General features: G+C 49.6%; 1 protein-coding gene across 1 annotated transcript in view; it reads left to right on the forward strand.

Annotated features, from left to right (window-relative positions):
- The window catches only part of PTPN9 (protein tyrosine phosphatase non-receptor type 9), a 54,562-nt gene extending 30,681 nt beyond the window's left edge, over positions 1-23,881 (forward strand). The window contains exons 4-13 of the mRNA XM_054042470.1: positions 909-1,033; positions 6,636-6,741; positions 8,169-8,279; positions 10,510-10,838; positions 11,657-11,750; positions 13,994-14,063; positions 18,154-18,232; positions 20,361-20,511; positions 21,157-21,364; positions 22,087-23,881. Coding sequence (XP_053898445.1) covers positions 909-1,033; positions 6,636-6,741; positions 8,169-8,279; positions 10,510-10,838; positions 11,657-11,750; positions 13,994-14,063; positions 18,154-18,232; positions 20,361-20,511; positions 21,157-21,364; positions 22,087-22,301 — 1,488 coding nt within the window. The 3' untranslated portion in view covers positions 22,302-23,881. The remainder of the gene's footprint in view (positions 1-908; positions 1,034-6,635; positions 6,742-8,168; positions 8,280-10,509; positions 10,839-11,656; positions 11,751-13,993; positions 14,064-18,153; positions 18,233-20,360; positions 20,512-21,156; positions 21,365-22,086) is intronic.
- Positions 23,882-27,034: the final 3,153 nt, after the last annotated feature.

The following is a 27,034-nucleotide window of genomic DNA, read 5'->3' on the forward strand; positions in this document are numbered from 1 at the left end:
ATTTGTGCAAGCGGAGTCCTCTCCATGTCCAAAGGGCCTGCAGCCTTGAGAGACAGCTGGGCAGCACTGGGAAAAACTAAGTGTGCACGGGTCTTGGAAGGTGAAATACAAGGTGGTATTTTCACCATTATGTCTCCTGAGATTGTAACCCCTAGGCAGGGACTCAGAATTTTGGGGTGGTCCAGCTGGGATCCTTGAAGAAGTGGGAGTTGTGCTTATTCACCCACAACAGCTGTTTTTCCTCTCTTAGTCTCTTCTTTCTCCTTCTCCCATTGGCTGCAAGCTGAGCGTGATGGCAGTGTCTCAGAGACGCAGTTAGCTCATCATTGTCCTGAGCAGTGAGGGTCTTAAGGGAGCTTCTGGGCCAGTTCTCCTGCGCAGCAGTGTTTGGCATTAGCTACTCCTTGGGCTTATCCCCTTCCCTTTGGTAATCTGGTTGGTTTGTGGAAAATGCCAGCTAAAGATGCTCAGTTTCTGGGGGCTCCTCTGGTTCACTTTAAGAGTGCAGTAGACTATTGGGAGGCTTGTAGAACGGAATGAGTAAGGAAATAGAATTGTCTTCTCCTCCGTGGATGTAAGTAATGCTTTTCTTGTCCCTTGTGGATCAGAGCAGGAAATCTCACAAGTAATGAACAGTGGGAAAGCGGAAAATAATCTCTTTAAAATAAACCAGTAAGTGGTCTGTGCAGGTCAGTTCTGTATGGGGTGTCCTGCACATGTCTGCTACATTCATACTCGCAGTTCTGCATCTCCAGTGTGCTGCAGCATGAAACCTCCATCATTACTATTTGTTTGTAGTGCAAAGGTGCTGTACAAACACACAAGTAGACCCTGTCCCAAAGAGCTTTGTACCATCCATGTTCTGCCACCTGTCTGGTCTTTATGCTTTTCCCCTGATTACCTTCTAGAGTGCGCGGGACCCCTCCGGAGCCTCTATCGCCCTCTTCACCGCCAAGTTACATCATCCCAATAAAAGCGTCCAACATGTGGTGCTCCAGGCGCTGTTCTATCTGCTGGACAGAGCTGTGGAGAGGTGAGTACAGATGTGTGCGGCACGCAACTCCTGACTGCTCAGCTTGCTGTTCCTAGACTGGCTTTAATACCTATAATTTCCATTGCAATCTAGGCGGGATGGTTTTCCCTGTCCTGCTGAACTCCACAATCCAGGGGTGTCCATCTGTACGCACTACCTGGCAGGAATCTGTAGCATGGATTTTTTTGGAGAAATCTTGGCTTCCCTCCTTTCTGCCTCCAATCCCTGCAGCATTTCCAGCCTGTGTCTCTTGTTGTAGACAGATCTGAGTGCATGCAGGACTGGGCCTCGGGACCAAGGCAGAGGGTTTATTTTTTAAGTCCTGCTCCCTGAGTTCATGACTCTTCTAACCCACCAGATCTGTCTCTTTCAGCTCCCATGCTATTTGGGTTAAGAGACCAAACCTGAGCTGATTCATTTGAATGACCTTGGCCTATCTTCTACAATATAAAGGATACTTGCCTATTAGCTGATTTTCCAGGCCTACCGCAGAGCCTGCCTGTCTGAGCAGACACTGGTGGAGGCCCGCGGCACTCAAGGGTAGGATTTCTGTCTAGTGGGAAAGTGCAGTGGGGGTCTTACGTTGTATTGGTCACATGATCGGTGATCACATGATGGGTAAGTGCTGCTACTTTGGCTGATTTTTCCTTTGTATCTCATTGTGGTGTCGATATGATGCCGCATGATGGAATTTCGGTTTTTTTTTCAGTTTGCTTTCTTAAAAACCTAAGAACTTACACGCACACAAAGAACATTATTAAGGTTGCAAAGTCCAACACGCAAAAGAGGAAATGCCAGAATTCGGGTACCCCGTGAAACTTGAATTTGGTCCCTTTGCGCAGCTGCATTGTGAAATAGGCTTTGGTGCTGTGGTCACATACTATTTTATCTACAGGGCCTCTGCCTCATTCAATGCACAGGCAACCATGAGTCTGGCATTTCCTGTCTTTTGAGTGCTTGACTTTGCAACCTTAGCAATGTTCTCTGAATGTAGTTTGCATGCGTGTTATAATTACGTCTATTTAGGAGATTGCACTAACAGCTACACAAGCCCTTGATTAGTTTTTGAAGAGACCCCATATGTGGTTTATGTCCTTCAATCTGCCTTTGAAGGATCCGTAAAGAAGAGAAGTCAAGGGGCGTTTGGCCAAAACGCTGAGCAGTATTAATTGACTCGGTGCTGTTAAAGCAGGGATTTGAAATCTCCAAGCTGTAATTGTGGTACGACTGCCCCCAAGCAATATAAACTCTCCTACACGAGGTGCATTAATATGTTGAATTATAAGATTTGGGGATATCCAGCTGAATCCCAGTGCTCGGTTGGTTGAATGTCCCTAATGCTGCTATTTATTTTTTTGTTTTCATCCAGCTTTCAAAATGATCTCTGTTCTTCAGAGCTGTCTGTGCGGGGCTCGGTCAGAAAGGCCAAAGGCCTGCGAAAGCTTATGGAAAATCCCTAGGCCCAGCTGGCTTCCCTGAGAAATTTGCTATCTCGCACCACTGATGCTTTTGACTGTATTCGAGGAAGCCATGGCCTCTTAATCCCTGACTGAGTCATTGGCTCTGGTATGCGTTAAAGAGCTAAGAACCATGGTCTCCCCTGAAGATTTTCAGGGAGGATTTTTGGTAGGGAGATGAGGCAGGATGTTATCTGGGCACCCACATTTGGAAGCAGGGAGTATACTCGTTTTATATGTAACAATACCATTCTTTGGATCAGCTAGTATGCACAAAGGTTAATGTAATCAAACAGGGAGCGTACTGTGAGACACATGACAGGCTGACCCACTTTCAGGGCTTTCATTTCCTGATGCAAAAGTGAAAGGAAATTCTCAGTTATTCACCCCTTCCCCACTCTGCTCGTCCCTGGGGGCTGCAGTGCCTAGGGCATGGACGATCACTCTGCGTTGGGAGAATTCTGATTCCGATAAGTTGCAGTGTCAGAACATAGTGGGGAAGGCTGAAACTAGAGCTACTTTACCTCTGAATTGTCTTGTTTGTCAGGTGCTCCATATCCGTGTTTCTCAGCCTCTTGGATACCAGGGACTGGGCTTGCTGCCTTCCTAAACTGCGTCAGGGAGATATCGGGGACTGGCCCGTTGAGAAACACTGCTCCATACGACATGAATGCATTTTGTTGGCATTTAAATACAAGGCTACTTCGGAGTGTTACCATGCCTGATGCACAGGGCCGGCTCCAGGCACCAGCTCAGCAAGCAGGTGCTTGGGGCAGCCAAGGGGAAGGGGCTCTTTGGCGGCAATTCGGACCTGCCACCGAATTGTTGCCGAAGAAGAAGGTGGAGCTGCCGCCAAAGTAACGCCAATCACGATTGTGGCTTTCCCCCCCCCCCCCAGCCTGCCCGCCACTTGGGGCGGCAAAAACCCTGGAGCCGACCCTGCTGATGCACCCTCAGCCCTAATAGTCTACTGCATAAAGCTAAATTTTGAAAAGGAAGGGTGTGCTTTGCTGTAGAGTGTATAGAGAAATATGCATTCATTATCTTAAGAGCTCTTTTGGGCAGACACGCAGTTCAGACTTGAACCCTGGAGGGGATTGGAAGGTCCGATCGCTAAGCAGTGCAAAGATTGCTTTTTGTTGGGGTTTCTCATGGATTCTCCTCAAGCGTCACAGAAAAAGATGCACCGTCCCTTTGATTATCATTACTCATAACTTGCATTCCAGTAGCACCCATGATGTGGTAGACACTGTCCAAACAGACAGGATGACACAGTCCCCACCCCAAAGAGCTTATAATCTTTGGCCAGGTCTACGCTTGGGAGGCTTTGCTAGTAGAGCTATAGCAATATGTTAGATTGGCAAAGAGCCAGGGCAGCTGCAACTTATACTGGCAAAACTTATCACACCCCTGACAGCAGAAGTCCGTAGTGTAGACATGGCCTCAAAACCTGACACTTCTACAAATGTGAACCCCAGTCCTGCAAATGGATCTGTATAGATGCAAGGGACTCCCAGCGTGGATTCAGTTGCAGGATCAGGGCCACTGTCTATAAATGGGCAGGTAGTTGCACCTCCGCCTGTGAGTGCATCTAGTCAGCTACCATTTGAGATTGTAAAACGTGGGCTGACCTGGGGGAATGGCTCTGGGGTGCCAGTGAATTTGAAGTAATCAGTAATTCAGAAATAATCAGCATCAGAATTTTCAGTGAGTGTGAATTGGGTCCTAAACTGGGTCACTTGCTGGAGGATTCTCTGCACCTTGAGGTCTTTAAACCACGATTTGAGGACTTCAGTAACTCAGACATAGGTTAGGGGTTTGTTATAGGAGTGGGTGGGTGGATGGGTGAGATTCTGTGGCCTGAGTTGTGCAGGAGGTCAGACTAGATGATCATAATGGTCCCTTCTGACCTTAAAGTCTATGAGTGAAAGTGCTTGTAAGTTTAAAAAAAATAAAATAAAAATCAGGAGTTACTGAAAAGAGCTCAGCTTGAAATGCTTTGATTTCCATTTGCTGTGACTCTGAGTACTGGGGGAATAGATTGGATTGAGAAAGTACTTAGCGAAGGTTTAAATTTCCTTTGGCTAAAAGCATTACAAAGTTTAAATCTCAGCTGGCAAAGCACTGGAATTATTGTTGATTTTCTTTTTGGCTGTTTTTTTTTTCTCTATTGTAATTAAAGATTAATTAATGAAGATGCCTTTACACAGGCTGAAGGCAAGCAGACCGTTAAACTCAGTTTGAAGATGCTAGCAGAGCTCCAAAAAGGACTGGACATGGCTACAGATAACAAGAGCATCCAGAGTTAATATTAGGGGGGTTAAGGGGTAACATTTCCAAAAGCCCCTGACTGCCATTAAGAAAATCAATGGGACTTAACCCTCTAAATCAGTGAGGCCCTTTTGGAAATGTTGCCCTTAAAAGAGTTTTGGAAGGCAGAGTAACTCGCCATTATTTGTTAGGTGTATTGCCAGAATATCTAGGATCCCTGCTCATGGCCCAGGGCCCCACTGTACCAGGTGCTGTACAGATACATGACAAGAGCACCCTCCCCTCATGTTTCAGGACATAAACCAGTCTCTTATCAGAGAGGGGTAGGTAGAAATTTTCCCTTCAGGCAGGTTATCCCATAACAAGGAACCTGGCAGTAGCTGGTGCTGGCTTGATCTAGACTGACATTTTTTTGTTGTCGTTCTTATAACCACCCAGCAACACACGAATAATCATATGGGGGAGGAGGGACAGATTAACTCAATGAGCCAGTAAATCAAAGCAGCAGAAAATCCCCTTCCTTTTCCGTTCCATCGAGGAGCTTCTACCCTCCCCAGAAACCCTATAGAAAAGATGGCTTTTGTCTCCTGCTTAGCAGGCCAATGTTGCACATTCAGTTTAATTTCAGTTTTGAAATAACTAAACACCTCCAACAATAAGCAAACAAAGTTTAAAAACCTTGAGAGGACACTGTGAACTCTGCTTAATGTACCAAGGTCTTAGCTATGCCTGATTCGCCAGTGCACCCTACTTCAGAAACATCCAGCGTGATCTCAGAGAGCCCCAGATAGAGGCATTGTTTCGCGCCGCAAGTAAATGCGTAACTGAAGCCATATCTGCCTATGTGCATCCTGATTCCCCATCTCTGTCTCATGCATTGCAAAAATTAGAGAGAAGGGGTCACATTGATCCCTGGTTTACAAACTCCCTGTTTTCAGTTGAACAGAAATTTTGGTTTCAGCATGAACGGGGAAAAAAAGGGTTTTTACCTGCTACAGATTTTCTTTTTCACTGCCGAAGCTAATGATTGTTTGAACCAAGAGGCAAGAAGCTGTTTGTACAGGGTGGTGCATATGTTAATTACAAGCAAGGCATAATTAACAAGCAGTGGGCACCTTGATCAGTTTCCTAGTGCACAAACCAGCCCCAGGCTTTTCTAATCTGCCCAATGGATCACTTAACTGCACAACGTTTAGACAAATGATTTTTTTGATGTGCACCTGGCACTTAGGGCTTCAGTTCAGAAAATAACAGGCAGTTTGTGGGCACAATTTGGCCCCCTTACATCTGGAACTGCTGCATTGCAGGTGGTATGTTTCTGTGCTATTTTACTGGCCAGATCCTGTTTAAAGCAACAGGGCCAGCTCCCCCATTCATTTGGACCTGGTGCTTCTATAGTAGAAATGCTACATTGAAAGAGCCATTTCCAAACTGCTTACAGGGGAGAGGATTACACCGCTTGATAGCCCAGCATCCATCTTGTTTTTATTCTCCCTAACTTTGAATGCTAGATTACTGTGTCTTGCCTGTAGTAAGGACCCGATACAGCAAAACACCATAAGCATGCAGTTGAGTCCTATGGACGTCAGTGTGAGTTCAGCAAGGAGTTGGCAAATTGCCACCTACGCTGAGAATCGATAGTGCAATACCCCATTTGAGTTTCTGTTCCTAAAAACCTGGGGTCAGAACCTCAGTGATGTCAATTAGCTGAGGGTCTGGCCTCTGTTGTTCAAAGTAAATATCCTGCTTAACTCTTATTGCTCAAAAAAAAAAAGGTACTTAAGGGGTTAAAAGAATCCGTGTTTTGTGCATCTCTGTGCACCAGGATTCCACATCACCTGCAACAGGTGATTCTTTCTCCCCCATTTACCCAGCTTTGAAACGCAGAGAAACGGCCTGGTGTTCATCTACGACATGGCGGGCTCCCACTATACCAACTTTGAGCTGGACCTGAGCAAGAAAATCCTCAACCTGCTGAAGGTAAAGGAAAATGGGGGTGGGTGGAGGAGAGCTGATGGGAACGGAGGCTTTCCCCGCTGCATCTTTCTGAGACTATGCAACCTACTGTAGGGGGTAGAAAGGATAGCGCAGTGGATAGGGCACTGGAATGGGACTTGGGAGACCTAGATTCGGTTCCGTACTTGGACACAAACTTCCTGTGTGAACTTGGACGAATCCTTTAATCCGTCCTGTGCCGCAGTTCTCCCTCTGTGAAATGGGTACAATAGCGCTATGCTACCTCACCGAGGTGTCATGGGGATAAAATCCATTTTAAAGACACTGAAGAGGGCCCTATATGTACCTAGATAGAGACTGCAAAGTGAAGCAACTCTCTCTGAACCTCGCTTTCCCTTAGACCCTGAGAGTTCAGAACACATGGCTGTATCCACTCTTCATGGTAGCAGGAGTCAAAGCCATTGCCAGTGCTATAAATGGAAACGGTGAGAGTACTTGTGGGAAGTCACTAGGTCTACAGTGACTTCTTTCAAACACTAATATCTCTGCTCTACTTAGCTTGCTATCCAAAGCTACCTAGACCAAGAGGCAGTGCTGTCTAGTGGGTAGAGCACAAGACTCAAGATTTGATTTCTAGCCCCAGCTCTGCTATCGGTGCACTGTTTGGCCTTGGGTTAGTCAACCTCAGTTTATCCATCTGTAAAATAGGGAGAATGGTAGTTCCCCCATTTACCTCAAAGCGGGTATTTGTGGGGATCAGTTAGTTAATGACCGTAAAATGTTTTGGACATGTAGGGCCTGATCTGAAACCCACTGGAATTGGTGGGAATCTTACCACTGACTGGAGTGAGCTTAGATCAGGCCTGGAAAGTACTACATAATGTGAAGCGTTTGCTATTAGAATGTATCTGCTTCATGGTGCAATGACTGGAACTGTTTCACTTAAAACAGAACCAAGGTTTTTTGACTTGTTTGTTTTTAGTATCCTGACAATTACTGATTGCCCAAAGTAAACATAAGAGAAATAAGGAAGCATTACACAGGGAAATTTTATCACAAGACTTTCCCTTTAAGCGCATAGACAATTAAACTGGAACCATAATGCATTTTATGTACATACAGAAAAGTTAAATAGTCCAGAACAAATTAACTCTTGAACTTTAAGGAAAAAAAGATCCCAAAGTTCCAATTGTGTGTTAACACAGCTAGGCATTCCTAATGTGCTCCTCAGCATGGCCTCTGGGCTCCACTCCTGGCACTTCCTAAAGAGCGGAGTCAAAGCAGCTTGTTCTTTCCTCTAGTTAAATTGCCTCTTGCCGTTGGGCCCATGCCTAATTTCTCTCCAGGCATGTGCTGTATCTTCCCCCTGCTGGCCGTGAGTGGGGAAGGCAGGAAAGAGAAGGCATGGGTTGAGGTTGAGGTTTTAAAATGCATCCGTGTACCATCCACAGGGAGCCTTCCCGGCTCGTCTCAAAAAGGTGTTTATTGTGGGTGCCCCGATGTGGTTCCGAGTCCCCTACTCCATCATCAGCCTCCTGCTGAAAGAGAAGCTCCGAGAAAGGGTGAGTAAAACATGGGCCAGGGCTGAGGAGGTGCTGGCACATGGGAAAAAGCTCTGAATCAGAGTCCCTGTCGTGGGGAAATTCTCCTTAAACAGGGCGTCATGCAGGGAGACTGTGAGGCAAAGCCTGATGTTGCGTGGCAGATAGGTGATCTCATAGCCTCTTGTGCAGCCCTTTTCATAGCATGCTGGTCGACGCGTTCCAGTGATGGCAGCTGGACCTTTCTCCCAGTGTTGCTAAAGAAGCATGAAGCTAAGGGCTAAATGCACGAAGGGTGCAAACAGGAGCAGCTGCATTGAAGCCAGCAAGGTTGTATCCATCACACCCGGGGTTGACTTAGCCCTGAGCACTCAAAAACGACTGTTGAACTTGCAAGAATGTTGGCTCGCTTGTGCTGCGTGTGTCCACACCAAAGTGCTTTTATGTCTGTGCAAACGGTCGCACCGTTACCCTGCTGGCACAGCGACGTGCTCTCTTGCAGCCAAAGCTTCCAAGGCTGCACTTGGCCGAGAATCTCCAGTTGGACTCTCTCGTTATTGTTAATGTGTATGATAACTGTGGCCATTAGTCCTGGTCCCATCCAGGGCCCCGTTGTGCTAGGCACTACAGAAACACAGAGGAAGAACTTTAAGCCAAAGCTGAACCCTTTTGAAAATCCCACCCCTGATCTCGTCCTTTATTGTGTAGCTTCCAGCATCAGCAACAATGGGAACAGGTGGTAAAGGATCGATGCTTAAAGGAGAAATTAAATGTTTGTTTGTTTTTTAACATGTGTGGGAGGGTGTATGTAAAAAAAAACCACCATCTGATTTAGGTCCCAATGCAGCAAAGCACATAAACGTGCATAACTTTACGTAGATGAATAGTGCCATTGAATGAGCATAACTACTCAACTGTACATGTTTTGCTGGTCTGGGATCTACCAGAACTCATAGCTAGCCTTAAATTAAAGGCCCAGTCCTGACTTTTGGGCAGGGTTTAGGGCACTCAACATATTGCAGATCATACTCTAACAGGCTAAATGAAAAGGGCTTTAATTTACAAAGTCCTTTAGTCAGGTTTCTGGGCTTTTCCTGCAAAAGTGGATTGTATCGCATCCACCTGCTGTCTGTCTTAGGTTTTCCCTTTTCACTTAGCACCACAGAAGCTACAGGTAGTAAAGCAAAGCAGGGGTTTGCATTCCTTCCAGTGGTTGGGGTGTTTATATTGTCATCAAAATGTAAGGAATGCAGCTTCCTGCTTTCGCTTCAAAGAAGGGATTGAGGCACCATCATCTCACTCAGAAGCCTGACCTTGGGTATTGGCAAATAAAATTAATTTTTAAAACAATCCTTTCTTCACATTCCATTTCTAGGGCGGCCCGTGAGTTCTGTTAGCCATCTAGGGTCTGAAACCATTTCTTCCTTCTTGGAAAATAAGGACAGTTTTTTAATTCCCTTTTAGTCATCAACCAAAAGATCATATTCAGACTTTGAAACTGGGCAGCATTTCCAAGTAAAGGAATTTAATCAGAGTGTACGGTCTTTCTATGGCCCCAGAGTGTGCCACGCTCTGTAGACCAAGTCCAGGCCTTGAAGGGGTCCTCTTTCAGATAACTAGTAAAATGATGACCATCGTGTGAATATTTCTTAACCAAAGAGGATTTATAGCTGTCAACCTCATCAGTATCCTTAAATAAACTTCAGATGGAACCATGTCCTGGGAGTTTAATTCTCCCGGGTCCTATGATGGCTTGGCTTTGAATTGCACCTGCCCTCCCCATTCTGCCTGATTAGAGCTGGAGACTTACATGAGAAGCATCCACCTGAACTGTGGACTTTTCCCCAGTAGTCACAAATCCAGCCTTGTAGTCGCAGAAAGGGAGCTGTTTCTATCCAGACGTTCACAGACCAGATCTCTGTTCTGCTCCAGCAGAGGAAAGGCAGACGCCCCCTACTGGAGTATGTCAGAACAGCTCCATTCACTGAAAAGAACAGATTTCTAAACAAGAGAATGGAGGGGAAAGGGCTACTCAAAGACCTTTTTGTGAGGAATTTTCCAGGCCTCGTAATGGCTTCAAGAGGGAAGTGGATCAATTCATTTCTTAGCCCCAGTCAAGCAGAATACATCCCATTCTAGGTGTCCACTGTCTCAAGCAAGCCTCCCCTTTCTCCTCCCATCATGTACAGGCTGGGTCAAGTCCAAGCTCAGTGTGCGTTTCACCCCATCCCATCTCGCTCTGTTCCCCCAGGTTCAGATGGTGAAGATGTCAGAGCTGAAGGAACACCTGCCCCGGGAATGTCTCCCCGAATATCTGGGGGGATCTCTCAAGCTGGACCCTCTCAGCTGGAACTGCAGGTTCCTCCCCCAGCAGAATGGCCACCCAGACCCGTTGGATGAGCTGATCCTGGTACCGCTGGTTTCCCCACGAGATAACGGCTCAGTGCATGTTCCAGGACCAAAGTGCATGACTGTCCATCAACTGAAGGACCATGTGAACCGAAAGCAGAAGAGGGGAATCTATGAGGAGTACGAGGACATCCGGCGCAGGAGTCCTGCGGGGACCTTCATCTGCTCCCTGTAAGTATGCTAAGAAAGCCGTTAGGCATGGTGATAGCGGTGTCGGAGGGATAGATCACCAGTGGGTCTGCAAAATCAGAACCACAGCTGGGCTTGCTTGAAACAATCCATCTCTTTCAATAGGGAATCTGCTTCCATTCTCTTCATCCCAGGCTGGCTAGTCCATGTAGTGGGTCTGACCTGAGTCTCTTTCCTTGCATGGCAGGCTCCGCAGCAGGAGATGGAGGGCAAAGGGATGGTTTAGAAATCATCAATAAGGTTTAACAAAGGGACTCCTAAGACCAGGACGTGTTTACTGTGCATGTGTCCACGTCTTACTGGCCTCACAGTGGGAGAGCAAACCTGGTTCTGCTGTGCGCCTCTGCACGCAGAGTGCCACCAAACCAGCCCCTTCCTTTGTGGCTGGGTGAAGCAGTGTCCGGAAGGAGGCAGTGCCTCCAGTTGAGAAGGCTGCAGTTCAGCTGCAGGTACCGTCAGGTGCATTGGGACAGGTGATCCTTTCGCTCTAGCTGCCCGGGAAGGTTCAGCCTGGTTTATTACTGGATTGCTGACTTACCAGTGCCGTCCAAGAGCAGGTGGGAGAACAAAGCAACCCTCCTAACATCACGGCCCAACTTACCAGAGACCAGAACTGGGTGTCAGTTTGACCATAACAATCTGCTAGCCGGGCTTTTCCCTAGATAAGGAAAACCCTGGGTCTGATTGACGGCAGAGCCCAAACCCGGGCACCAGCACATGGTGTGTCTAGAACAGAGTCCGTCACTGCTTCCCGTCCGCGCGCTCTTCCTCACTTGTCCTGCCTGTTCTATGCCCCACAGTGCTCCGTATAACCAGGAGAAGAACCGTTATGGGGACGTGCCGTGCCTGGACCAAACTCGAGTGAAGCTGACCAAACAGTACAGCCGCTCCGAGGTAAGCAGGCAGAGGCCGTTTTCCCTGGGGTGCTGACTCTCTGCCATCCGGACAGCCCCTCCCCCTCCTTCCTGGGGTGGCAGTTGCATGCTGGACATGCCTGTGTGCTAGGGTGAGTGATTTGCCAGCTGGGGCAGTGTGAGAGCGGTGCCTAGCCTGGTGTTCTGAAAGCACCGCGTAAGACTGTAAGCGTGGGTTTATTTTGGCTGGGGACTCCTGTCTCCAGCCCAGAGACCCAACCCACCACCTGCTCCAGGTTTTCACATGTGCCTGCTCCTTCACAGCAGAGTCTCTCCTGGGGCAGCCAGCCCTGAGAGAGCTGAGGCTCTGGAGGGTGGGACCCTGAGGCGCTTTGAGTCCAGGTCCCCAGGAGAGGCTGGCAAGTCTCTTCCCCTCTCACCGCTCCCTCCCAGCTCTGAGGAATGTCCTCGGGTCCTGCCTTACGTGCCTTGCCAGGTCCCTCCGTCTCCTACGCTGTGCATTCTGGACGTAGGGAAACCCGCAGACTGGTGTGGCTGGTGGGAAAAGACCTCCCTCGGAGTCGGGGGACACCTCTACGCGCTCTGCCAGCCTGTGGTGCCTCAAATCAGAGTCTCAAACCCACATCTCCCAGCTGGTCGTGTATTGCCCTGCGCTTAAACAACAGCACAGGCCTGTGTTGGAAACACCAGCACCGGTTACAGCGGCAGTGGAGCATTCTCCTGGACAGTGCCTAGCAGTGCTGGGCAAGGGGAACCCTGTGCGGCCCTGGCTGTGCTGGGGTGACCGGAAAGGGGACCCCCTGTCCCACCCGGCTTTAACACTCAGAAGAACATAGCTCTTTAACAGGGCTGGATCTTCAGCTGGAATAAATCTGCCTAGCTCCATTGACTTCAGTGAGCTTACACTGACTTACACCTGCTGAGTGTCTGGCTCGAAGTATTCGCTTCTCCTCTGAAAGCGAGATGGGAACTCATTCGCCGCGTGTGACGTCGAGTCCCGACAGCCAGGCAGCGTCTCCCGCTACGGCCCCTGCTAGCTGGAAGCTCCCAAATGCCACTTTCAGTCCTCTGTTGTCACTCTCAGCGCACGTGCTCCCTGGCAAGAAATGCCTCCTGCCAGTGTGAATGTGAGGAGCATGGAGCCAAGCACAGTGCTCCGGGCTGGCTGCTCAAGGGGCAGCAGTGCGGCTCTCATTTAAAACAAATAGCTCAGCCTGGAGAGCTCTGAACCCGAACATCGCACACAGGGAGGCTTCGGTGTAACTGCAGCTGGGTGAACGTGCAGGTGAAAATAGCTGGAGTGAGCCCCTGCCTCGTTCACCTGCCCAGGCTGGAGTCTCGGGCGCCTCTCCTAGAATGGTCGATTATGACATTAACCCCTAAATCCCTGAGGGATGCAGCTCTGGGCACCGCTTTGGGGCGCATGTCAAGTTTTCAGTTGCACCAGGAGGGAGGAACACAGAACCCTGAGGGCCCCAACTTGGGTCCTTGCAGAGAAAGGGATCTTTGTTCCTTTAAGCTTCCTGCATGTCTGTGCTTTCTATGAGAGGAAGGGAGTGAAGAGAGCCCGTCTCTGCGTCCCTGGGCAGCATGGACAGCCAGGCATCGTGGGAGGTTATTTAGGGGCTCTGATTTGAATCCGGTCAAGCTTGACAGTTTCTCTTCTCGGCTGAGTTTGTTACTTTAAGATGCCTCCAGGTGATTGGAAGGGAGTGATTGATGGAGTTTTGCTCCATCACAGTTCACTCCTTTCCCCTGCTTTTAGTTGCTATTTGATCTCTGTGGGCATTTGGGCTCCCCTCTTTCCCTGCAGTCCTTCCCCTGATTATTTGTCAGGGGTATTTGGAAATAGCGATAGCCTAATCTCCACCCAGCCTGGTGGGAGCAGGTCCCATGGCACCGCTGCCCCAAGTGTAACTGGCCTGAGGAGTGTTAGCATAGTTGCTGTAAGCAGCATCATGGCTGTGCAATGGGCAGATTTTGTTTTAAAAGAGGCTAGTGTCAAAGTGTTTTAAAACTGATGCAAACCTGAGCTCTGTCCCAGCACGAAAGCTGGGTTGCAGGAGATGCCCCAGATGAGGTTCAGGGATCTGGTAACGCATGGTGCCCAGTCCTCTTCTGTCTGTCCCAACCTGTGTACATCAGACTCATTCTGTTGCTCAGCTGACTAACAGCTTTCCCCTGCCCTTGGGCATTCCTCTTCCAGCATGTTGTGGTGTTATGCTCCGCAGGGTAATGGTTTGTGTACCTTTCTTTCTCCAGCTGACAGACTACATCAATGCCAGCTTCATGGATGGCTATAAGCAAAGGAATGCTTACATTGGTACTCAAGGTAAGCTCATACTCTGCTTAGAATGGGGTCAGTACGCCATGACGCTGGGCCCACCGGTAGGCGGTGTCGGGGCAGTGAGCTGGCATGTCGCTGTTCATATGCTGCCGACGTGGCTGGCGGGGGGAGTTTCGGCATCGATCCAGTCTGTGCTCAAAAGAGTCCTGTAAAGAGTGATTCTTGCCTCTGGAGGGGCTGGAAAGTGGCTGAAAGGAGCAGGTGGATCTGCGGTGTCAGAAGCATCCCTAGAGCATGGCGGCTTGTGGGAGGGGCTCACTCAAAGGGGTGGGGAGGGGAGATGTACAGCGAGGGCTTGATCCAAAGCCCATTGGAGTTCATGGAAAGACTCTCAGTGATTTCAGTGGGCTATTCGTCAGCTGTGTGCAGGACAAGTCTGGGAAGTGAAGCAATAGGTTAGACAAGTCACTTCACTTCTCTGGGCCGGTTTGTTCCCCTTCTGGAGGGCGGCATGCTTATTTCTCGGGCCCTACAAAATTCACGGTCCATAATTTCAATCACAGGATTTAAAAGATGATAAATTTCATGATTTCAGCTATTTAAATCTGGAATTTCATGGTATGGTATTTCCACCCTTACTTCTGTGCTGCTGCTGGCGGGGCGCTGCCTTCAGAGCTGGGCGCCTGGCCACCAGCTGCTGCTTTCTGGTCACCCGGTTCTGAAGGCAGCACAGAAGTAAGGGTGGCAATACCATGACCCCTAAAATAACCTTGTGACCCCCCCCACCCCCTTTTATGCCAGGACCCCCAATTTGAGAAACTCTGGTCTCCCCTTGTGAAATCTGTATAGCGTAGGGTAAAAGCACACACAAGATCAGATTTCATGGGGGGAGACCAGATTTCAGGGTCTGTGACGTGTTTTTCATGGCTGTGAATTTGCTAGGGCCCTACTTATTTCCCTAGTAGCTGGGTGCTGTGAGGGTTAGTTAATGTATGGAGAGCTCTGTGTAAAGCTAAAGTGCTGCAGAACTGCGTCCTGCAGAGTGGAGAGCAGCCCTGGCTGGGAACACCAGACATCCCTCCCTGCAGGCTGGCACAAAGCCCAGAGGGCCGGGGAAGAAGCTAAGCCAATGCCCATTGAGAAGGGAGAGCAGGGATTTTGGGGGGGTGGGGGAGCGAGAAGTTTGGCAGAGAAGGGGTGTGACCACAGACGATCCAGAGGCACTAATGCAACACGTGGATGTACCCGGGCTAAATGCTAAAAACAGCAGGTTAGCTGCAGCTGCGTGGGCTGGCCACCTGAGCAGGTACCGAGGGTACAAGGCGGGATTGTACTCGGGCAGCTAGCCCGTGCCTCTGCCGCTTCACTGCTATTTTTAGCGAGCTAGCTGCATCCAAGGTAGTGCGGGCATGGCTGCGTGTGCTGCAGCTGTGCCTCCCACTCACAGCACAGACATACTGTTTGAGGCGGATATTTCAAAGGTGCTGACACCCATTCAAGGCCATGGGAAAATCAGGCCAAGTATCCATAGGCCCTGCTGGCAGGGAATGGCATCTTACTTGAAACATAGCTTCCCTCTCCCCTCAGCCGTATGAGCGTACGGCAGCCAACGGTCTCACCCAGTACTGCGTGTCTGTTTGGAAATGAGCGTCCTGGCTAAGGCAGATGCCCTCTCCCAGGAACAATCACAGCCTCCATCTCTATGGCACTTGGCACCACATACGTTGGTTCCTTTCGAATCAGGGACCTGCCATGCGATGGAAGCATCCGTCTTGCTGTGCTGCGGCTTGCAGAGCATCTGCCTACATTTAAGGAATGATCCAAGGCCCCTTTTGCCAGAGCTCGTATAATTCTCATGTGCCCGGGGGTCTCAAGGAATGGAGCAGTCCTGGTAAATCATCTTGCAGGAACCTCCCCCGTTACTCCTCTGGGGAGCAGTTGAGCCACTGGTCAGGGCACAGCAGGGATGGGACAGACTGGCTGGTTGTATTTGATTTGTCCATGTCCAGCCATGTGGTCAAACTTTAAACAAACAAAACAACAACAAAAAACCCAAGTTATTTGCTGCCAAAATATGTATCAGATCACTCCAGTGCCATTGCCTAGTTACAAAGCTCTCTCTCTCTCATACCTACATCCCTGTTGCTCCCCAAAAAAGTGTTTCAAGATGACCACATGGACTTCTACAAGACGAACAAAATCCCCATCAATATTTCCAACTGAATAGTGGCGTAGCAGCATAAAGCTCCCCCGTCAAATCCCTTTGAACGCACAATGTGCCTGGTGTGCATGTGGCAGCAGAGATGCTGTCTGTTGTGGAGCAGCCCCCCCCCCCCCCCCCCCTGGACCCCCCTGTTTTGCAGCAGGCCATGGCTTGACAGATGACTCTGCCTCAGTTTCCCCTTTCAGAGTCCCTCGAAACAATCCAAATGCTCTGGTGGGATTAATTCATTACAAAAGTCCCATAACAAGTCCCACAACCATAGTCCAGAATTCCCCAACATGGTCCAGACAGTACATGCAATATACAGCCCCGGCATCTCTTGCCACACCCTGGCTCTCCAGCGCAGCCTTGGTGTCCCTCCCCATGCCCTGGGTCTCCAGCGCAGCCCTCTCCTGTCCTTGTAGCAAGCCAGCCTACCCAGCCCTTCCAGCTGGAGTGCAACCCCTCTGTTGCCAGCTTCCCCACAGCCTCTCTCCTGGGAGCATCCCTCACTACCACAAGCCCTCTCATGGTTCCTCTGGGTCCAGCTCTCCGACCCTGGAGATGTCAGCAGGTAACGTCCTCTGCTGCTCTTCCTGCCTTCAGCCTTCTTTGGCCCTAGCCAGCTAACAAACCCATCTTGCTGCTCTTCAGCCGTCTCCCAAACTTACAGTCTAGGGCTTGTCTGCACTGACACCTTGTTGACAAAACTTGTGTCTTTCACGGGTACTTAAAGTCCCCCCCCCAAAGACAAAAGTTTTGCAGATGCAAGTGGCAGTGTGTGGGGCTGGAAGTATTTTGTCGGCAAAAGTGCTGACAAAATACCGATAGAGAGTGTTCACACATGCTGACTTTTAGTGACAAGGCTGTGTCGACAGCCTTGTGGCTAAAAGCTGCGTAGTGTAGACAAGCCCCTAGCCAATTCCTCCCTCTTCCCAAGGAGTGCCTGCAGAGAGTGTTCTGCAGTTGTCCCTAGACATCCCCTCCAGTCTCCTGGCCTTTCCTGACTGACTCTCTCTGGGTCTCTCCCTGATCTTTTCTAGCCTCCAGGTGCTGTCCCACCCTCTTAATTGGCCAATTGTGGGTACTGCTCTGTCACAGGGGCCCTGGACCTGCCTCATTTACAGGGGCCAGCCCAGCCCTGAGGCACCGTTCTACCACAGAAGGCTCAGTTGTTGTTAACACCTTTTTCAGCTTTTACACCAAACCACACAGGGTCTGGGGCCGACAGCAAATTCACAACCTTTCCTCCAGCCCTACCCAAAAGCTTTTCACGTCACCACGTTGCTCTTCACAAACCTCCCCGGGGCTGGTGACATGCAATTGAGACATGGTCAGCAGCTAAGCGGGGCCAGAAAAATGGGGTGCAGACATAGCCAGCTAGAAATTTGTTGGCCATTTTAAGCACTTGGCCTGTATCGTGTTTGGTCTGCAGGAGGAATGGGTGTAGCGTTTACAGTGGGTCGTCTCTCCTAAATATCTTCCTACTCTAGCCACGTTCTCTAGCCGTGTGTGCTGGCTCTGGTACCAGTGACAGCAACTGTCATGTGGCTGGGAGGAGAAGGGAACTAACAACCACCACCCAACCATTAATAATCACACAGCAGTGCTGGGCAGTGAAAAACAGGCGCTACCATATGTGCATTTACTAATACTCTTAGAAGCTCCATGTAGCGTCTCAGCGATCCACCTGATTTGATGAGGCAGCCCTAGATGGTCTGTTGTCATTGCTAGGTGCTGATTTGCCATACACCCATGGTCCAGGTGCTACCCTCTTCTTGGGTTGTTCCTGAGGGTGTGGCCAGAGGGGATTGGCTGGAGCAATCCAGCGGGAGGTGTAATTTGTGTATCCCCAACGTTCACTGAGATGCTGGATGAGAATTGATGTGTCCAACAAGTATGACCTTTCTCATGTGTGGTCTGTCACATCAGGACCTCTGGAAAACACGTATTGTGACTTCTGGCGCATGGTGTGGGAGCAAAACGTTCTGGTGATTGTCATGACAACCAGGTGAGTGTGTGTGTGTGTGCAGAGAGCAGAGACCCACTCAGCCTCTTGGATGAGAGGTCCTGGCCACTTGGGGACGTTCAGGATCCTATGTCCCTTTTCACAGAATGAGAGTTAGTGCCATGGTGCAGGCTGAAGTCCGGTTTGGGTAACCATATTTTGTTTCCTTAAGTCTCACGTCCTGTGACTTCATCATACAGCACAGGATATGGCATAGCTTGCTGCTTTCTTCACTTGCTGCCCTAAACATTTGTGGTGGTGTTGTGCACTGTTAAAGCATCTGCCACATTCTGCCCAAGAAGTGGCTGCATTTTGGTTGTTGGTGGCCATAATTTATACATGTGTATATGTTGTGGCAGAGCTTTGACCTTGTCCCCGTGGGTCCTGTGCTTCTAGGCGGTATATGCTAGCCTCAGTGGCTCTCTGTGACCCTCCACGTAGCCCTTCTCTCTCTAGGGCCAGGGTTACCATCTACTGAGCCCTTTTTATCATAAGCCAGCAAGGAGGTTGGTGAGAGAATTCCCACAGTCTCTGTTGTCCCTAGGGCTTGTTTTAGAACAGTTTAGCCTCCTGTCCTGACAGGGTCCTGACTTCCCCTCCCAGGAGGGAAAGCCAGGCCCACCCTCTACTCCGGGTTCCGGCCCAGGGACCCTAATGGTAGCAGCTGTTGGCAGCCAACCTTTCACTGCCAGAGTTGCTACATTTCCCTGGGCCACTTCCCCACAGCTCTCCTGCTTCTCCCTTCTTCACCCTTACCTTAGGGCTCCCTTATCAATAACTTGAGGGTGTTTTCATTAACCAGTCCTTCAGCCACACTTCCGGTCCCTGGCTCTCCTCTGCCTGACTGGAGTGAGCCCTTTTTATAGTATCAGCAGGCCCTTAATTAGAGTCAGGTGGTCACATTAGCTTAATGGCCTCACCTGACTCTTTGCAGGTTAATTGGAGTCCGGTGTTCTCATTAGCCTGGAGCAGCCTCTGCTCTGGTCAGTCAGGGAACAGAAAACTGTTAATCCAACTGCCTTCTGCTGTACCCAACTGGCCTGGGTCTATCACAATGTGTAGGGGTGTGGATGTACCATATGTGTGTATATGTATATACAAAGTGCCATACAAATTTTACATATATACGTACACACACACTATATATATATTTACTGTGTATGTGTGTGTAGGTGTGTGTGTGTGTATATATATATATATATAGAGAGAGAGAGAGAGTGTGTTTGTATAGTACTTTGGGATCCTGTTTCCCATTTCTGAAGCCCGTTCCTTCTGTGACCTTGGTCAGGTGACTTAATCTCCCTGCCTCAGTTTCCCCATATGTAAAATCAGTCTATTAATATCAGCCTCCATGGAGTTTTGAGTCTCTTAATGTTTGTAAAACACACTGAAGATGTGCAAAGCATTATCATTATTTTAAGTGTGGAGTTTGATTTTAGCATTCTGGGGAATAGCTTACATCAGTGGGTCTCCATTTTTTCCGTACCTGGAAGGGCAGGATGACTGCAACCCCTGATGCTTGCTGGTGTCCACCACCCCTGTTGAGAGCCCCTGAACTGTTGTTAACCGCCCAGTCAGGCAGGGCTCGCTGCATCCAATTACGCTTTGATCAGGTTTACAAGGTTCCCTCTACAGCCATTATGGCTGAAAAGCTAATTTTTTTTTTTTTTTTTTTTTTGTAATGAAAAGGCAAGAAAGGAAGAATGGTTGTGACCCCAAACCTTAGAGTCCCGGTGTATGTTGAAATGACCTATCAGATTGACAGACACCCCCAAAATGGCCCCTGTAACGATGAATTAAGTTTGTCTCAGTGCAGTGTTTACCAGTCTGACATGTGTCCGCCCAGTATTTGGGGGATGCTGTCAGGGCAATTGTTTCTAAGGTGCTTGGCTCACCTCATCCTTCACCCCTCCTGCAAGGGAGGACTCTGTCCCCCATTTCCCTCCTCTCCCGTTACCAAGCAGGGTCTGAGTGTAGGGTCAGGGCAGGTGCAAGCCCGTCAGCACGTCTGTGACCCAGCTGCCCTGCTGGTTGGTAGGTGGCCTGGCCGGGATGGAACAACCTCCCCGATCTGCTTCAGGGAGGAGGCGATGAAGAACCTACCCTTCTCCCCACCCCTCGTATGTTACAGGCTTGAGGAGGGAGGCAGGAGGAAGTGTGGCCAGTACTGGCCATTGGAGAAAGACTTCCAGGTGTGCTACGGATCCCTCACCGTCACCAACCTTGGGGTGGAGAACCTGAACCATTACAAGAAAACCCTTCTGGAGATCTATAACACTGAGGTAATCCCCCGCCCCTCGCTGCAAGGAACCTCTCCAGAAAGAGGCCAGAGGACTAGGCTCCATGGGGGGAAGGAGGATGCCGTCCTCACTGGTGCCTGTGGAGGAGCAGGCAGTGTGGGTGAGCCCCAGCTGCCGTCCGCTCAGCTGCCTGTGGAGGCAAGATGGTCTATGCCAGTGAATTTCAGCTGCACGGGGAGAGGGGTACGGCCATCTTTGCGGAAGGGAGAGACACGGGGTGGGGCATGGTGTCTCGGCAGCACTGTGATGTGGGCCAGCTGGGCTCGGGGGCTGCCCCAGAACCCCACTGTGCTGATGAACTCCGCTGGCTTGGAGAGAGGTTGCATCTGGGTTGTTTGGCATTGATGGCAGCCTGTTGATCCCCGGTTGGGAGACGGGACCCTTGGGAATGCTGTATGCGGGTGATGTGACAGAAGGAAGGGGTGGGGACACAGAAGGGGATGGGCGGGTGAGGGAAGGCCCATGTTGCAGGGCCTGCAGTGGCTGGTGTGCAGCTGCTCCAGGAAGGAGAGGGAATGCCTGGAGTCCCACGCTGTACATGGGGAGGAAAGGGGCGCTCCTGGGGGGACGGGAGCAGGGGAGTGGAATGGACGTAAAAAGCACTGACGGTGAGGCTTTCGCACACAGCACAGAGAGAGGCGACTGGTGTCCCATTTCCAGTACTTGAGTTGGCCGGATTACGGCGTTCCTTCTTCAGCTGCCACTCTGATCGACTTCCTGGGGGCGGTCAAGCAACAGCAGAGGTTGGCGGCCAGTGCCCTGGGGCCTCGCTTCAAAGGTCACGCAGGAGGGCCGCCTATGGTGGTCCATTGCAGTGCTGGCATCGGCAGGACAGGTAATTCTCTCCAACTCCACAGAGCAGGCTGCTGGGGGAGCCCCTGTAAATAGGAGACCGAGAGAATGGAGTGAAACCCTGCTGGTGTCACTCCTAGTGAACCTCTAGGAGGCACCGTAGTTCGGAGGAAAATAGCTCCTCTTTCTGCTTACTGTATTTTTTCCCCCATGGGATGCTCTCCTGACCCACTGTGAAGCCACGGAGACTGTCATCCTCCCCCGGTACTTTCCAATTCCAGCTCCGCACCCCATGGGGCTTTTTACACACTGAGGGCTGGCTGCGATTTGTTTCCGGTTCAGGTAGTCCTTAGTCCCTTCCTGGGGGGAGCCATGTACCTTCAGCCTGAGAGCTGGGATCCCGAGAGCGGCTCTTTGACATGGTAGATTGCGCTTCACTGGGCTGGTCCTTCATGAGAGACTCACACGGGAACTCCTTTCTGTGGGATCCGCTTGGGCACGTTGACAAGGACACGCACACCTGGAACCTTAAATCCCCACATGTCCATCAGGGATGGAATTCCTCCCCCTTGCAAGAATTCAGTGTTAATCTGTGGCATTGGGACAGGAAGTTCCCCAAGGGTAGTTGAGATTTTAGGATTCCTTAGGATGGTAACTGGGAGTCTACGAGTGGCAGCAGGGAGCAGAATTGTCAGGCATTTTTGTGGGGTGGGGCTGCTGCAGAGGCAGTGTTTTGATGGACTGCCTGTTTGTCCCATCCCTCAGGTACCTTCTGCGCGCTGGACATCTGCCTCTCCCAGCTGCAGGACATGGGCACGCTGAACGTGTACCAGACGGTGATGCGGATGAGAACGCAGAGAGCCTTCAGCATTCAGACCCCCGAGCAGTACTATTTCTGTTACACGGCCATCATTGAGCATGTGCAGAGAGAGGGCCTGCTGCCCTCCACTCCCACACGGGCAGGCCAGGAGAAGAGCTAATGGGGACGCAACCCAACCCGATGGCAGGGACTGGCTCTCCTGTCAGTCACGACCAGCCCACCTTCCTCACGACCAGTCCAGATTCAGCAGAGCCTTCAGTAACCAAACTCCTTTGTCGTAGGGCTCCAACCTTTCCTTGGCTAGCTGGTTCTGATGAATCGCAGCTAGTAGCCACTGACTAGCGGCTCGTGGTCTTAACTATTAGCACCTGCTGTTGAACTGTGCCTTATTCAAACCAAATTGTGGCTGCCACTTGCCAGGGTAACTAGAGATAAGAGGGAAGAGGATCTGCTCCTCAATATGATTTCGTTTTTGTGGGACCACCTGAAATCCACCTGGAGGACTTGACTTAAAGAAATATCTATTTCCAGTACCAGCCTAGCCTTGGGCTTAGAAAAGGCACATACGTCAGTCTTACCTGCCACGAGGTGTGTGTGTCTGTCTGTATGTATGTGTGTATATAATATATACTCCATTTGTTCAGGTCTAGCCTACGTAAGTATTATATAGATACATATATACACGCACCTGGGTCTGGCTGCTCCTGGGGCTCAGTGTTGTAATGTTGTCTCACTGCTGTGATCTCTCCAGTGGCGAGTTATAGCCTTGCCTTGTTAATGGCGCTGTGATGATACTGGCTCTGTTTTGTTTGTTTTTTTTCTTTTCACTCCTCTGCTGCAGCTGTAGAAGACGCACGCTCGCTAGTATACATGCCCGGCGGTGTACGGACCACGGCGCGTGTTGTGCTGATACATTCCTGTTGGATCGGAGTGGTGTGGAGAAGCTGCGCTTGGCCCAGCTAGATCAGAGCGCATGCTACATCCCCGTGCCAGGGGTGGCCTGCAGGGGTTACACTGTCTTACCTGTCTTTTATTTGGAGGAGGGGTCCTGGGGCTGATCTTTTCCCTTGAGTGAGGAGTTGCAGACCTTCACTGTGATGAGAGGACCCTTCCTTCCCAGGCTGGAGATGACTCACCTGCTCACTAGGGGGCAGCGATGGGTGGCAGTAGGTACGAAGTGCTGCAGGGCAGAGGGCTGTGAAGTGCTGTCAGAGTAATTGGGCTTTACGGAGGAAGTCTGAACTCAATTGATGGGGCTAATTTACTTCTGCGCTAGAAGCTGTGCTTTTCCAGGGAGTCCCCCTCCGCCTGTCTCTGCCAGGCAGACATCATCAGGATGAGCTGCGGCTGCCGAGTGCCTAGCCAAGACCACCTTAAGGTATAGAAGCCAAAAACCTGGAGCAGCTGCTTAACTCTTCCTTACTGCCCAGGCGGTGCCCGGCCTGCCATTCAACGCACAGACTGCGCAACCCCAGCCCTCCCAAGTGCTGCTGGGATATCTGACCATCACGCCCCTCCTTCCCCTCCCAGAGAGGTGGGCTGGCAGCTGAGCAGACCTCAGTAACTTTATACTGTAATAAGCTCTCTGAATGTGTACATTCTTATTTTTACAACCTTTTTGGTTTTGTATTTAACGTTCACTTGATCGAGCCAGAGCTGGAAATCATTGTAAATGTTCCTATGCGCTGTCGCATGGCAAGACGGTTTTGTATTTACATATAAATATACCTACAGACAATCCGTACGTTTAGCTTCATCAATGCAGCTGCTTGGAGGATGGGAAGGGGGAGTTGAAGTGAGGGAGTCTGTGGACACAGACTGGGGGACTGGGTTAGGATTGTGGGTCTGACAGCCTGAAATGTAGCTTTGTCCAGGGGGACCCAGGCCTGGTCCAGTGTCCACTGAAGTCAATGGGAGTCTGTCCTTAAGTCCAGTGGGGGCAGCATCCGGCCTGCAGGGAGTTAACCAGTGCAGACCTCTCTTCCGCTCCTGTTGGCCTTAGCGGGAGTTTGTGGCTCCATGGGAGAAGGACCTCCTAGGTAGACCTTGACTCAATGGTAGAACTTCACACAAACTTTTGTGGTAGCAGAGAGAGAACCAGGCTGCTGGTTTTGGTTATGCATGCTTTAATTATGGATTAATTTACTGTGCTTCTCATGTATACAGTACTTGCCCAGATAATCCCTCAGGATGTCCATTACTTAGGGCCACAGCCAGCCAGAAAAATCACAGGTAAATGAGTCTCCTCTTACTTTTCCGTTGTTTGGCTTTGCCCTAAATAGCCTTGTTGAAAGAGGTTGGGCACAGGTGTTCATCTGGGTGTGGCTGGTGGGGTTTTCAAGAAAGCTAGCTCTCTTTTCTGTAATCTGTGTGTGCCCCTTTAAGTGTTTCATTTGCTGATTTTTCTGCACAATTTAATACAGAAGCCTCAATTATACAATTAATTACAGATCACTCAACAGGCTCAGTACAAACGTGGGGCAGGGTTTTGAGCTGCTCAGGTAAATCAGAGACACCCTGACACCCATTATTTATGTCCATTATATTAGCACCTAGAGAGTCCCACCCATGATCAGAGTCCTGTTGCGCTAGGTGCTGAACACATACATACTCCCTGCCTGGAGGGGTTTATAACTGAAACAGACGAGACACAGCAAGGGAGGGGAAACAAGCACAGCGAAGGGAAGTGATTTGCTCGTGGTCACCCAGCAGGGCAGTGGGAGAGCCTGGATTAGAACCCAGATCTCCTGGCCCTGTCTAGTGCCTTATGCATTGGAGCACATTGCCTATCTGATCCAGGCACGCACAGCCTCCCTCCTCAATGGCCACCCAAAAGATGATGTCAAAGAGCTGCACGTCTTACCAGTGTATTTATGCACCCAGTCTAATGAAAGCAACAGGATTAATGTTACCTGTTCTCCTTGGATGCAGAAGGTGGGATACAGATGCATAAAGGTATATGCTTACCTACTGGAGTATGCCGAGGTGTGCCTACACATAGACTATCATGTACACATAAACATCAGACACACACGTATTGGAAGAGTGTCAGCCATGGGCCTTCAACCATTGAATTGCTGCTATCCAGTATAACCATGCTACTTGAAGGTCCATATTGCTTTTATTCGCCTTTTTAAATACTTTTAAGTGGGAGGGTGGTTAGAAATACATTTTTTAAAGTGACTATTTTTAATTCTGCCTCCCCCCCATTTGAAGTACTACAGTCTCCAAGCATTTCCCTCACTGCTATTGTTTCTTTAATTTAAAGCTTCTAACATCTGTAGCTGCTTTTTGCAAACCTAGTGCTCGCTGTCGATGCCTGTTCGATCCCGTTTCTGTGGAAACAGTCACCACCAGGGCAACAGGTGCTAGGACCCTGCAGAGAGCTGTAGAGTCATTCTGCAGCCTGACAGCCAGACCAGGTGGGTCTCATTAGCTCCAACTCAGGAGAATACAGGTATTGAGCCCTTCCCTACGGCTGAGGGAACTAGGGGCAGGGACAGAGGGGGCTGCATAGCGAGGAGCCCAAAAACTAAGCAAGCTCAGGAAGAAGCTCACTTGGATGTATGTCCTGAAGAGCGTACAGTCTAAAGAAACAAGCCAGGCGGGCAGCGGGAGGGGAAGTGACTTGCCCATGGTCACTCTGTAGTTGAGCTGGGACCAGGACCCACGTCTTCTGAGGCCCGATCTGGTGCCCTATGCACTAAACCGCACAAAGGATTCATTAATTAAAAAGGTTTCAGAGTAGCAGCCGTGTTAGTCTGTATCCACAAAAAGAACAGGAATACTTGTGGCACCTTAGAGACTAACACATTTATTAGAGCATAAGCTTTCGTGGGCTACAGCCCACTTCTTCGGATGCATACAGAGTGGAATAAATATTGAGGCGATATATATATATATACACACATACCTTGTGTGTATGTATGTATATATGTATGTGTGTATATATATCGCCTCAATACTTATTCCACTCTATATGCACCCGAAGAAGTGGGCTGTAGTCCACGAAAGCTTCTGCTCTAATAAATTCGTTAGTCTCTAAGGTGCCACAAGTACTCCTGTTCTTTTTATTAATTAAAAAAGCCAAAACAGCTTAGGGGACATTCTGGTCCCATTGTAGTCAATGGGTGTTTTACCACTGAAGTCTATGGAGCCAGGATGTTCGCCCCTTATCTTATTTTTGCCATTCCAATGCCCCTTTGCTATGGAAAGGGAGAGAGCACCGGTAGCTCCATCTGCAGTTGGTCAGCTCGTGATTCTGTTGAAATGAAATGGACACTGGATTGGTCCAAAATAGGAGACTTTAAATCCCTTTGTTTGCTGGTCCCTCCTTCTTCCCTTCACAGGTGAGACTGGAAAGGCAGCTGAAGGATTGCAGCTGCTGGTTGCCCACTGAGTAAGATAAATCCTGGTTTGCAAAAACAGCTTTAGCCTTTGGGATCCTTGGAAATAAGCAGTAAGAAAACTTTTCCGCTCTGTGGGTGTACCACCCCCAGGAGATACATTCTCAGAGAAATCCAGAGCTGGACAGTTACAAGAGCAGCCAGAACCTCCTCCAGCCAGTTGGATGCCTCCTTTCCTGATGCCATGTGCATTTATACGGAGGCAGGACCAAATTCTGCTCTCCATTACACCTGTGTGAATCTGGGGTAACACGCTTGACTTCACTTGTTACCTGAGATTTACACCAGCGTGACAGAGAGCAGGATTTGGTCCAGGCACCATGTACAGTTAACGGTGAGTTGCAAAGCTTGATAAATATACATATCTACACACTCTGATATCATGGAACTTGGAAGCCAGTTCTACCATCCTTGGGCATCTGGATCTCTCCACTGATTTACAAATGGAGTAAACAAGTGCCTAGTAGCTGTATGTTATCAGAACCCT

Source organism: Malaclemys terrapin, chromosome 10 (genome assembly GCF_027887155.1).
Source record: "Malaclemys terrapin pileata isolate rMalTer1 chromosome 10, rMalTer1.hap1, whole genome shotgun sequence".
NCBI lineage: Eukaryota > Metazoa > Chordata > Testudines > Emydidae > Malaclemys > Malaclemys terrapin.